Raw genomic sequence first — 13,934 nt, 5'->3', positions numbered from 1 at the left:
TCACAAAAGCAAAGTTTGTGGGGAATAATAGCCATTTTCTATACTTTTGAGGCATAAGCAATTAGAAAATAACACTTACTACCCAGGAACAAAAAAAAAATAAAAAATTGTTACACGGTGTGATCAGTACAGAACTGTCCACTACATGAAGCAGAACTCTCAGCCCCCTGCTTCGACCACCCTACTGCCAGCGCTCTGGAAGGGGGCAGGAGACTCCAACATGCCCATTATTGATGTACCTTACTTTCTATAGTTCTTAAAATTCTGATCCTTCAAAGAAATGACGGTCAATTCATGCGCACGCTTGCAATCCATTCCACACAACAGATGCAATGTGGCTGTTACAAGGTACAACTTCGTTGGACACCTTTTCTGCATTCTCTTTTTCTTCAATGCAGGCCAGTATCCTCAGAAATTCATCTTCATGGCTAAGGATGAATTCCCTGGTCTCATCTTTAATTTTCTTTACGTCTTCACTCTGCAATAATTCACTGTATTCATCACCCGTCTTAAAAAAAAACAAAACACAGAACAAGCACATCAGTGACATTCACCCCTGCCATTCAAAATGACAGTTATCACCAACGTAACACCCACTGTAGACGCATGTAAAAATGTAACTTTGACATACACATCATCCCAGATTACAATGCTGTCAATAGTTTATGTACATTATCTAGACCAAGTTTCATCACAGTTGAAAAAAGCTCTTCTCTAGACCCAGTTTCATATATGGCCAATGATACAGACAGGAAAAAGGCTCATTCAAACCATAGCTTGTGAAACTCAAATGCTCATAGTGTACTTTTCTAATTTCATCAGAACTAGAAAGGTGGTTTTCTAGATATATGCTTTATATCAGCTTTATGTTTCAACTAGGTCCCCAGACCACAGTTTAGGAACCTCTGGATATATAACATGCCATCACAATAATGTAGTAAAAGGTCTCACAATGTAATTAGCACACCCACATCTCCAACATTGCTATCCTTTTTGATATCCTTCTGACAGGGGAAAAACATGGACATTGTGTGTTCACAGCACCCTGGTCATTACGTCTTTGACTTTCTGACTAGTTTTATAATCTTACCATTGACTCAAAACATTCCCCATAGTTGTAGATTCTGGTTCCAGGAAAGGCAAGCCCATTTTTGAAGAGGTCCTGCAAGCTGTCAGCCACTTGGTGCAACACCTCATTTTCATAAGCATAGACGTTGCCATCTTTGCCTGCCAGAATGATCAGCTGCAGCCCCACAGCCAGACTCGGGAAGGTATCAATGGCACCGATAACTCTCATCTCCACTCGGTCAGGCATGTAGAAGTTTTCCCATGCTTCAAGCTCATCCTCCCTTTCTTCATAGATTGTGTCATCTAGCCCCCCAATTCTCAGTGGATACTCTGTTGGCTTCTTCAGTGGCACGGTCTGGTGTCTGTATTTGTCTACTTGTCTGGACACATGGTTAAGGTATTCGGGTGACTCTGAAAACAGACAAATAAATGGTGGGTGTCAGTCTTCAAGGATCAAGAACTAATATATTGTACAATAACTATTTTTGTGACAAAAAAACAAGGACTGACTGTGTCATATAATATCATTATTTTCAATTGATGGCTCTTTTCTATGGTATGAAAACAAAAGTCACACATTTGTAATATTTTTGTACATCTGTAATAAAATTCAATCACAAAAAAAAAAAGACATTTGATTTCAATTGGGTTCACTGCACTCTATTCATTTGACCAATTACACATACCTTTATCAACACTTACGAAATCCTGGATCAGCTTCCGTGAGTCTTGCTCGAAGTTCCTGCTGTAATTCCAAAAAACAACTCAAAAGATTAGAATTAGATCTTATTCTTTTATAGCTAATCCTGCCAATTGTGCAATGGGCTTGTTTGCCATCGCTGTATGATAATGATCCATTTACTCTGCTTCAACTGCAGTCATTAGGTTGAGATCATTGTTAAAACAGTGATGCTCGGTATGGGACTGGACACTTTGTTTTTTAAATATTATACTGTATCCTAAAAGTCCTTTGTGAATCACAGTAACAGATTTCTACACTTTGACTTTCCTGAAATTAGAAATTCATCTACTGTATGGTAACAGGGCATTCTCTTCATCTAAGAAGGCAGTTTCACTTATCGATGGCAGTCACTGATCTCCTCATAGTACCTTACCCTACAGCTGGTTTGAAGATATGACTCGCTTGATGACATGATCCAGTCTTCAAATCCAGAGGCTTGTGTCTGGCACCCTGATTTAACCCTTTTACATCATTATTGATGTTGGCAGGAGTTAAAACCATAAGCTACATGGAAATGCATGCCCACTTGCAGTTTCCATGTCCTTGGCCACAGGAGACTTCCTCTTACAGTGTGAGAATGGACAGGTCAAACTGCAAGGAGTTTGTCTGCCAATGCACATGTTAGGAGTCTCCCCACGCCAAGGCTTGAGAAACAGAAAATTGCGCATGCCTTTCATCTAGCACGAGGCATGATGAGGTCTTCAGTTACAGAGAGAGGTATCCAAGCTGCAAGCGTCTGTCTTAATTATAAAAACATAATTGTCATTTTAATTGGGGTTTTTATTTCCTTCTGTAACAGGGTGATGTGTGGATCATCACTGAATAATCACGAGGCAGACACAGAGCACTGGTGCTGACATGCCGCACAGACTTACTAATACACAAGTGCGGGTGGTTTTCCACTGGCAAGATACCCAAGCCGAGCCGTACCGTGAAACTCCAGCCTCGCAACACATCTGAATCTGGCTCAGGGCCGAAGCAGGATTTGGACGGGGTTACTGCATTTCGTCATCAAGCTCAAGCATCTTTCCAAGAAAAAGTGAGAAAAAATGGCTGACATCGTCAAGCGTTCGAAATGAGAAAATGTATTTACGAATTGGAATTCAACTGCAGTCTCAAGCAAGTCCCGGGACTTTTCGTCAGCAGCTCATACTGCATGCAAATAGTTTAAATATAACCAGGCTTACCTTTTTTGTCTTATGTCTTCTGGAGTTCGCGTTTCGTGTTCACAAGACTCTTCTCCTCGATGTCAAAATTAAAAATATACGGGAATGTCTTATAAATATTTAAAGCTCTTTCTTTACTGTACGTCTTCGCTGTTGAAAATTGTGTCTTATTTGACACACAGACATACACACTCAACACCTGCTTTCTATCTGCTGAACGCACATCGCATGTTACTGTAAACTCCCGGTTGTGCTCTTCTGATACACACAGCGTCTGCCAATTTATTTTTTAAACAAAGTGGGCTTGCGCACACTTACATTTTATTTATTGAAACTTTTATCATACCCCTCATCCACGCCTCCTGTTGCTCCCTCAGCAGTGCCTTCGGTGGCTGCTGATCGTCAGCTGGTTCTGCCTCTGCATCCTGGCAGCCAACTGCTCTGTGCCTATCCTGACTCAGCAGGACCAGTATGTAACCATATGTAACATGGTGATGTGGTACACGTGTGGGTCGTCACTAAGTAATCACGAGGCAGACAGAGCACTGGTGTTGACACGCCGCACGGTTGTGCAGATTTAACAACACCTTAGTGCTGACAACAGGGTACACAGGCGCCGTCTTGCAGTTGAGGGGTTCTGTAGTAGCCATCCTATGGAGCAGACGCTCTCCTCGATGTAAACAAAGGAGGCTTTCACTCAGCGCCTGTCTGTACAGTAATGGCAGTGCAGTAGCCCTGAGGTGTAGCTCAGACGATTTATGAACTCCGTGCAGCCTCCCCGGGCACGCCCCCTAGCCAATCCGGACCTCTGATCCGCTCAGCACTGGCGAGCCCAACTGCCCAAATCGGTTACCTAGCAGCGCGTCTCAGCTGCACAGGAACCAGCGCCAGGGCTCCCTGCCACACCTTCCAATGTGTGTTTTTCCTCTTGCAGAATAAACTTTTGGGGATTTGTAACTGAAATGATTAGGAGGTGCCTGTAATCTGAGAAATCAAAGACTGCACATACCTCTTTCATAAGTCACTTAAACAGCTACAATAATCTTTTGCTGATTTAAAAGAAAACAGGACTAGAGGCAAGCTAGATGGATTTATCCAGTCCTGTTTCCAAACCAAGTTTTGAGCATCACAGACCCATTGATTTACCAATCCCAAAGATAACTCACTTGATAACAATGCATGGGGTTATCCTGTGTTAACCCTACTGCACTATTTATTTCATATTTTTAGCATTTTAAGCCACCAATACAAACAGAAGTAATCTTGGTTTATTACAGGGTTAACAAAACAAACAAAAAAAAAAAAACTTGCTTACCAAGTCATAGTGCATTTTTCATCGAACATTTCTGGGATAGTGTTGTGTTAGATGTTCCTGAAGCCCTACCTAAATGAACTAAAAGAAACAATGACATGTTGAAGCTGAATAAATTTTAACAGATCACAGTTGTGCAGGAAATGTGAGACATTAATGGGATTTGCTGCTGCCTCCCTTCCTGATCTGGCTTGAGAATCACTGTTTGTCTCGCTCCTGACTGTAACCAATCAGAAACAAACAGGAAGTAGAGTTTGAACAGTGCTTCCAGATGTAACTGAAGATAAGCCACATTATTAAACTTGTTTTTCAGTGTTTATTTTTTTTAGCTATTTTATGTAGATTCACCGATATCAGGTTTTTTCAGGGTTTTTGCTTTTTAGATGCAGTATGTAATTATTGTTTTCGGTTACTTCGACTACTTGCACACCTTCTTTCCTTTGCCGTCTTCCACAGCGAAATCCTTCTGGTCACGGGCACATGCTTCTGGAGTCTGTGTGTTTAGGCATTTTTTTATATTTCGCCACAATTTGCAATTCTGTTTTAAATCCCACGATCCTGTAAATCTTCCCTATGGAACTGGAATACAGCTTTAAATCCAGCGAGCAAGAACACTCTTCTGTTTCTAATTGTAATCTGTGTTTAAATTCATAAAAACATCTACAATCCTCCAACAGAAATGTAGAAATTTGCTGCCACTCAGTACTTGGGGTGGGTTTAAAGTATTCAGAACGAATCAGTGAGAGATACAAGTCAGGAAGGAGGGACATTGTCCCAACTGCACTTAGAAAGTTTTATTTAGTTTTATTTACTTAGAAAGTTACCCCAAAACTTTTCTGCTGTTTTGTATTCTCGACAAGTGTCAGAATACAAATGTCATCAGTTGCTTGTAAATATCCTCTCCCAACAGCACTGCACAGGTGAGAAATCAAGTCTTCAGGTATAGTTTCCACCTTTCTGGCAAATGTTGAGTCTGACTTGTTTAACAATGTCATCCCTATTTTTAAAATGAAAACAGTGACTCAGTGGAATCTAGGGAACATGGCTTCATTAGTTATCCTGCCAAAGTTTTATTTGTATTTTTTTATCTTTAGCTAGTTGCCTTGCAATTTGAAATCGGTAACATTATCACAGTCTTTTACATGAGCACGACACACGTTTTGCTGTGCATGAAAACCTGCAACAAGTTTACCCACCTTGTCTTTTTTCAGCTCACTACCAATCGGGTAAGACCCATGTTGTAAGTCTTCTACCACAACATACACATTGCTTTGCCATTAACTTCACGAAAACCAAATTCCAATGACCAGTTATCATTGAATACTCTAGTTCAATCTCTGACTGTGTTTGTGCGTTCTTGATAATGCCACGTCACCCAGCTCTTAGGAAAGTCAGAGCACACACTGGTTGAGACTGCCAATCACTGTCATGCATCTCCAAGAGCTAGGCACCTCATTGGTAAGAAATTAGTAGGTTCTCTGTCAATCAAAAACAGCTACCAAAAATGAAAACAATTGTTGTATTTTCATTTTTACAATGACATAGTGTACAGTGTCTATACATATTTCATCATTAACAACAATTTCTTCATGTTTACCGCATGGTAAGGGTTTTAAAATCATGTGTTTATTTATTTTTTAACCCCTTGCAAACTCAAGTTAACAGCAAACCCTCACAACTAGTTTGGTAGAGTATCTGACTCCCTTGAAAAGAGAACCCAGCTAGGGAGCTGACAGCCTGACTCCCCCACACTAAACTAATGATTAAACACCAATGTCCAGACTACATCTGCCTTTCCTTGACTAGATGAACCGCATGTGCCCTTGAATGTGTGAACCTGTAAGTAAATTGTGCAGGCCTAATGCTACAGCGCGAAGAATTGTTTTTAAAATAATGTAATCCATCCCTAACTGCGTTATAAAAAAAAAAAATCGAGAATATCAATCAAAATGTGCTTGATTAAGCGTTCCCATAAATATTCTCTAACACGCGAACGCCACATTTCTTACTGCGTTTATTTCTCTAATGGAAAATGGCGGAGTATTCTGTAGTCGCAGTTGTGCAGCGTTGTTATTTAGTAAATGATGCCAAAGCTAGCACCCCCACCCCAGCCCACATGCATTCTTAAACGATACATTTCGATCAAATACAGTCTACAAGTACAGGGCTAATAGTCTATAGCGGATATTTTACTTTGTAATATTGTTCTCTTACCTTTTAAAATGGCTCCCTACTCTAACTATGTGCAGAAATGAAACTAAGTCGTGACTGCTTGCACGCAACGCACACACACCCTATGTTGAGAAATGAAACTGATGTAAAGCTCTCTCACTAACACAACACAGACATTGGGACATACAGTATGTGAAATCATTTAAAGTGTTCTAAAATATTTAAAATAACAACAGTACTACTACTACTACTACTATTACTAATAACAATAATAATAATAATAATAGATTATATAATTATAATAATTAACATTTGTACTTATATGCTTTGAAAATAACATTGTTCACAAGTGTTTTGTCGTTTTTTTTCGATTTTTTACTGAAAACACACACACACACACATATATATATATATATATATATATATATATATATATATATATATATACACACACACACACACACACACACACACACACACACACACACACACACACACACACACCATTGTAAACGAAGGGAAAGTATATGCATGAGGAACACACATTAAACTTTGTGCAATTAACTACCATTTACTAAGCACGTCACATGCATCTGTAATCATTTTCAGAGAAAGATGAATTTACAATTGGCAGATCGTAACACTTTCAGTGTTTTGACGGTCTCAGTACGAAGCTAATCTTTGCAGCGGTCGCGTCACGCAAAGGGCGTTTACTGAAAACATCAGAATGGAAACTTGGATAAAACTACAAACCGACCAGCTGTGACTTTTTTTTTTTTTTTTTTTTTAACAATTAACTTGGACTACAATCCCAGAAAGCAACTGTTTCGACGATCCAATCGCCTGTGCGAGCAGGGATACCTTGTGCGCTGATTGGTTCGTTGAACCCCGAATCAGAAAAGTCGTACACAGTTGTTGAGAATGGAGTTAATGGCGCCGCTTTTAAAAGGTGAAGTGTACAAAATACGCATATTCAAAACAAGGAGCCGTTAAAAACCTTCTACGACAAAACTATTTCCTCATGGTTCAGTTAAATCTAAACTCCGTGTTATTATCTACAGTAATTTGAACAGATGGATATAATTGTTCTTTATAGTCATGTTTATAATTTGTTATAAATCCTAAACAATTTCACAAAGACGAATCGATATTGGTGATATGTAAAGCGATCCGTTTAAGATGTCTACTGTCTTGTCACTTTTGTTGTGATGCATTTCTGATACAGTGGAGTTATTTAGCAAAATAAAAAAAAATTAAAAAAAAATGTGACGTTATAGCTTTATATAATGGAAGTGAAAACAAAACTATTTAAAAATTACTGGCGAGAGTAACAGCTTATATTGGATTTGCAGTGAGCAGCGACGCGATTGTCCTTATGACAGACATGTTGAAGATGTTTGTTAAAGGTAAGCAGGTTTTTCACATTTTACATAACATCTTAAGCATAATTGTGATGTGTTGCTTATTAAATCGTTAATGTGATACAGTAAACTGTTTTCTTACAGGGCAAAACCTTAGTAATATAGACAGCAATGCAAAACAATTCCTTGCTCCCAAACATTTTCCAAAGCTGTGAACGCCGCTCCGGTCCTGTTTGGCTGTTATGGACCAGGTATTCTGAAGATTCAATTTTCAAGATCTAAAGATTACATGTACAAAAAAAAGGATTTGGTTAGACACATAGATGTGTTTTCAACAGCGACGGCTACTTTTAAAATTATGCCTTTCCGTGGTTGTTTTTTAAAAATGAAATTTTGCAGCCTGTTTCCTGCGCTTAATTCCGCTTGAAACCTGTCTCCTGATTTTATTCCACAGCTTTTAGACTGTTGGCGTTCACCAACCACTAGAGGGCGCTATTGTTCCGTCCTCCACCTGTATGGGCCTGAAGCAAACTGCCTGATTTTTATTTTTTTTTTCCTGTTTGAATATTTAATAACAATTCCATGGATCTTCAAGTTTTGTACGGTTACTGTAACAGTAATACAGTAGGTATTACCCCCAAAGAATAGACAGTGTTTACCACTTGTTCCGATGCTCAGATCTGAGCTGTTTATTTGGGTTTGAATATCCCCACTGTCCTTAAATAGTGTAAGAGCTTGCAGTACTTCAAATAGTTATTCTACGTCAATTCTGTTATAGATAGAGTAGATAGGAAGAAAAACAACATAACTTGTAAAGATTGCTGAAATGGCTCTGAAGACCATTCCACTCCTAGGACTGTCGTATGAAGACCATTTTACTGTAAGAGATGCATGACTGAGTTGATTAAGTTATTGTTTGTTAAGTTAGTGTGCTGGCATGTTGGTAACGAAAGTGAAGTCTGTTCTCTTGCTCTGTCTCTGAGAATTTATTGAATAAACGCCAGAGACTGCTGTGTGGGGCAGTGCTGTAAAATGATCTCTCAGCCGCAGCTATGCAAACCTTTTCACATCATTAATCCTAACTGTGGCTCCTTGTGTTTTATTGTGACGCCAGTGATCTGGAGCGTTATTTATTTCAAGTCTGGTTTCTTCAGGTTGATATAAAACTTTCTAGGAGTCCTTTCTGCGCTTCACTACTTTGCATTTTGTTCATCCATACTTTCCTGCCCTGCAGCCTTTTTCCCTGTCTTCCAAAACTGATTATAAAATATATATAAAAAAGATCAAAGACTGACCTAGAAAGCGCAGCAATTACAACCACACTTTCTGGTGAGCGGGGCTTTGGGGAGCATTGGTTGTTCTGTTTTGTCCCATTTGCATTGCTTCGTATCTTCGTATCCCTGAGTAGATTCTGTCCTGCAATGGTGATTCACTGTTAACTTCAAAACACGTCAAGACACAAGTTGAAGCATTTGTCTACTTGACAGAGGGGTTGATTTTATCAACTTGGATCCCAACGTGACAAGCCACCCCTTGGATCTTATTCGTGCATTTTTTACACCAACCTCTTCCTGTCAGAGGTAATCCTGAAATAACCACTGATAGCTGGTAGCTTTTCCTGGCGCCTCGTAGGCTGATCAAACGGATCACTTCATACGACATTCAAAGCGATACCAGTCTTGGCAGCCACCGCTGAAAAAACCCAAATTGTTGGGACCCTTCATTGTAAGAGCCTTCAGAACAGACACAAAAACATTCTGTTAATTACACCTGCTGGCACGATGACAACCCCAGCTTCAAGTGTGGCAGCCTTACATGGAACGGCACAGTATTGAATATCAGCGAGCTTTCTGAGGAGAGTGGGGCATGCCATTGTTCTTGAATATCAGTCTTCTGAATCTTATTTATTTAAAGCACTTTTTTTTTTTTTTAACTGCCCCCAACAGAGGCTGTTTCTCAGGCATATCACTTCAGTGACCGTTGTCTTCTGAATCCAGATCTGTGGAACTTTCTGGTGGGGGAGGAGTTGAACTCTTTCACTGATTGCGCTGCCTTGGGCTCGGAATCGCTGGATTTCTACCTATTAAACCTCAGGAGGGGCAAAGGTTGTAAAATACATCAATGCGTTTTAAGTGATGGAAAAAACGCCTAAGTGTGTCACAGAGTGGCAGGGATATACGCAAGTCCTATTAACGCAACCGGTAATGATTTGTGCAATAAAGTTCAGAGGCTTGTAAATTAAAACGTGCGCGTAAACAAGTTGTTTACAAGGCCAGTGACGTTTCTTTTGTAAATCAGACCACAGATTATTTATTCTGCCGTCTACCTAAAAAGCAGATTTCATTACTGCTTTCTATAGTACTGTATTTATTCATTAACAACTGTGGCAATGCTAGGATTCTGATTTTAATCAAAAACATATCTGGACTTTTCCTCTTGCTTCCTTTTTGGGATTAAAAACGTCTTCAAGGTTCATTAAAAGGGAACAGCATGTAGAATTTAAAAAGGTAACACTCAGGCACTCTCAGGGCTCAGGAAGATGATCTGACAGGAACACATGATAAAGACAGGGTAATGGATGGATTGGAGAACATTAGCAGATAATAATGGAAAGCAAAGGGTTTTAGACACACCCTCCTAAACCGCACAGCAGTGCTATTACTATGGCAAGAGAAGCCATCTGTTGTTATTCATAATAAGCCCTGTTTTTAAAGTGAGAACGGAGAAGCGGTTATCCTGAGTTGTTCAATAGCTGACAGAAAACATGTGGAATTTTAGAATCCTAGCGTTAAATTCAAATGACAGTTGAGGTCATGAGACCTTTTGATGTGGCAGGTGGGGAAAGACTGCTACATAGCATTCGAGAATGCTGCTTTATATATATATATATATATATATATATATAATCACACACACACACACACACACACACACAGTATACTGTTACTACTGCAGCTTACAAAATAAATGAACAACACACAAAACGTTTTGAGCTAGAGCAGCTGTCCTTCGTGGGCGTTAAATGAGCTGATTTTTCTTTCTTTTTTCAAGGACAGTCCAGTCCTGTCCACGAGTGTAGAACCTTCAGCTCCAGCAGTGTGCCCCACCCCCACCTGTGTGCTTTCCAGTTTGCTGCAGGTGCTTGCAGCATGCTCACCCTCTCCATTCTCTGTCTCTCTTCTTTCCCTTCAAAGCGTTTTGGGAGCAGTTGGAAATAATTACAGTTAAAAGGGAGTAGCTAGCCTGTGAGACAATGACAAGTGCCAGGAACGCAAGGGTACCCCCTCTGGCCACTTTGAAGTTCACTCAGCTGCTCCCGAGTACTGTTTGGTTTAGAGATGGAGGGAGGAGGGGGGTGTCAGCCATCAGGGCTTGGACCACACGAGTAGACGTTAAACTTAAGAAAAAAAAAAACTGCTTAATGGGACTGTCAAAAACACCTTTTTAATTGCAACCAATAAAAAATGGACATTAAATTTATAGAATTGGAAAAACAGGTTATTTTGACTCAATTACAGACGTTCCACCAGCAGCACAGCAAGTAATTTCTTTTATGTAGTATTTCCTTTTGATGTGCCGCTATTGCAAACATTACAGGGAATCTATATGGCAGTAATCAAAATGACAGTATGAGAAGTCATTGAACACTGAAACAGAATTATTATGTGTAATAAGACTTTTCATAACATTACGGTGAAGAATTTACATCATTGCATTTTTTTAAATGATTTGGGGAAGATTTCATTTTGGCACGTTCAGTACTGGTTGCATCACTTATTGGAACCATTTTTATTTGACAGACAAGTTAAAAAAAGGTGTTTCACGGTTCCTTCCAAAACTGCCATTGAGAGCAACATTTTATCTGTAAACACCTTGGAGAGTGGACCTCTCGCCCCACTCAGTATACATAGTGTGGACACCCTGACTCTATTGCCCAGGCTTAGATGCATCAGCCGGCAAGCTGGCTTGGCAACCAGTCCACGCCCACTATAGGACACATGGTCCCTTCAGATCATTAAAATAGACCCCTTTTAAATACCACTTTCAAACCTGTAGACCTAGAAATGTTAGTAAAGGGCTCTGTTGATATCCTCTGGGTGGAAACAGCAGGGGGCTGACACAGTTAAAAGGTGACAATATTTGGATTTGATGCTGTTCATTAAGACAGACCATTATGTATTAAGCTATGGCTGCTGAATATTAAGCAGCAGGTACTGGAGCTGTATGTATACGATTGCCCCAGATGAGCTGGCAAGACAACAAACACCATTTATTCATTTTATTAATTCATCGTCTTCCAGATACTCGTTTACCAAGTCTGGCAGTCAATATGACATTCTGTATAATACTTAAATGATGTACAGGCTTGCGTAGACAGGTGCCTCATATGATGCCTCCTTGTTTTACATACTTAGCTAATGGATGTGGTTTGGAGATGCTGCATTCCTTTAGGTAGGGTACATCGGTAAAATACCTTAAAAATGAAGGCAAGTAGTGGCAAAAGTAGATGAATCATTTTTCTCCCAATTCTGCTAGAACAGAATCCAGTTTAAACCTTCTGTGATTTGTCCAGTTTGTAAATTGTACTGTATTAAAAACCACCTGTCTGAATGTTTTTGATCAATAATCAATTATAAATTTTTGTATTTGAATACAAATACAGAGACAGCTGCACATATTGAATTATTGCTGTTAGAATTCTGCTGCTGCGGTCAGCATTGATTTCATTGTGAAAGCGTGGCTCAGATTGGAGGTCAGTTCGAACCAGCAGGGTTTGGGTTAGCGAGTCTGCTGTGCTATGACATGTTTTTGTTTTTAGTCTGGGGCATGCATTTCACTTCCATCATCAGCAGCTGCTAACATCCAGCCTTGCATCACAAGCATTTCAAAAATGTGTTGAGCACAGAGAGTGGTGCCCATTCAGAATACTTATATTGATAGGCTGCTGGAATGAAGAAAGGTAAACCTTTTTCATCTTGTTTAGTGTCTTAAGTAGTGGAATTTCCAATAGGGTCTGTTGCCAAAAGAAGAAAAAAAAGGATCAAGCCATGGGTTCCTTTGTAACACCCCACACACCTGAATAAAGTTACTGCAGTATATTCACCACTGATCCATTGTTGAAAGGTACAATATATCTGGTAGGTTTTTTTTAGTATGATAGTCTGGTACGTGCTTTGGTGTATGTCAAGTTGAGAGTTCCGCTAACCTATTAATAACAATGTCTTTCTGCGGAAAAAGCAGGAATCATTTACGATATATAATAAGCAGTAAATGCTATATATTATTCTAGAGAAGATAACTTGTGGCAAGGGTGAGAAAGGACACAAAAGTTTTACATTATTATATTTTTTTTTTACTGGAGAGTTGTTAACCATAGTTTTTTTTTTTTTTTTTTTTTAATGAAAATGCCTGTTTTCAAATAAAGATTCTAGACCCAAAGAGTATCTAACGTGATTTTTGGAAAATTACGTATCAATTGGACATAATGGATAGACCTAGGTTATATAATATATAATATATATATATACTATATATATGAATATATATATATATATATATATATATATATATATATATATATATATATATATAATATATATATATATAATATAATATATGCTTTTATCCTTAGGGTTGCAGTGGTTAAGAGAGAATGTCATTTAATTTAATCTCATTAGATAGATACTGCATTCAGTTGATTTCACTCCTTGTGTATTTTAGTGGAACAAATTACCACTGATACTATTAAACATATGAAAGCAGTTTGGGTAAAATGAGTAAGTATTGCTAATGGTACGAGTTTCCTGATCCAGCATTCAAGGCGGACATTACTGATCTCAGCTCTGGGATTCCATGCTTTCGCATTTGGCCACCAATGCCAAGCCCTCTCAGACACGCCTCAGACAAATGCAAAGAAGATTTCCAGACGGAGAAGAGGGGCCTGTTCCAGTGACTGTGGCTTTGAGGAGCACTGTGATCCAGATTCTGAAAGAAAAGTCCTGCTGTATATAGAATTACCGATTAACAGCAGGGAAAGAGTTTAAAAGGGCACAGACTATATTCATCCCTCTTTCACCTTTTTTTCTCTGATTTTATAGAGCAAAGGCAAGGCA

General features: G+C 39.1%; 1 protein-coding gene across 5 annotated transcripts; it reads right to left on the bottom strand.

Annotated features, from left to right (window-relative positions):
- Positions 1-45: 45 nt before the first annotated feature.
- On the bottom strand, positions 46-6,607 carry LOC121295574. 5 transcript variants are annotated; one of them, XR_005946947.1, is made up of 6 exons: positions 6,503-6,607; positions 4,292-4,369; positions 2,686-2,835; positions 1,755-1,813; positions 1,091-1,479; positions 46-508 (listed from the first exon to the last, which is right to left on the bottom strand). XR_005946947.1 is itself a non-coding variant. In XM_041220375.1 (6 exons), the coding sequence occupies exons 3-6, from the start codon at positions 2,764-2,766 to the stop codon at positions 293-295; spliced, it is 690 nt and encodes a 229-aa protein (XP_041076309.1). In that variant the 5' UTR covers positions 2,767-2,835; positions 4,292-4,369; positions 6,503-6,607; the 3' UTR covers positions 46-292. The 5 variants fall into 5 exon arrangements, 4 of the variants coding, with proteins under 4 accessions (XP_041076309.1, XP_041076307.1, XP_041076308.1 ...); XM_041220375.1 differs by having other exon boundaries at positions 2,741-2,835; XM_041220373.1 differs by lacking the exon at positions 2,686-2,835.
- Between the last annotated feature and the right edge of the window lie 7,327 nt (positions 6,608-13,934).

Source organism: Polyodon spathula, chromosome 20 (assembly GCF_017654505.1).
Source record: "Polyodon spathula isolate WHYD16114869_AA chromosome 20, ASM1765450v1, whole genome shotgun sequence".
Lineage (NCBI taxonomy): Eukaryota > Metazoa > Chordata > Actinopteri > Acipenseriformes > Polyodontidae > Polyodon > Polyodon spathula.
This window is presented reverse-complemented; position numbering and strand designations above follow the sequence as displayed.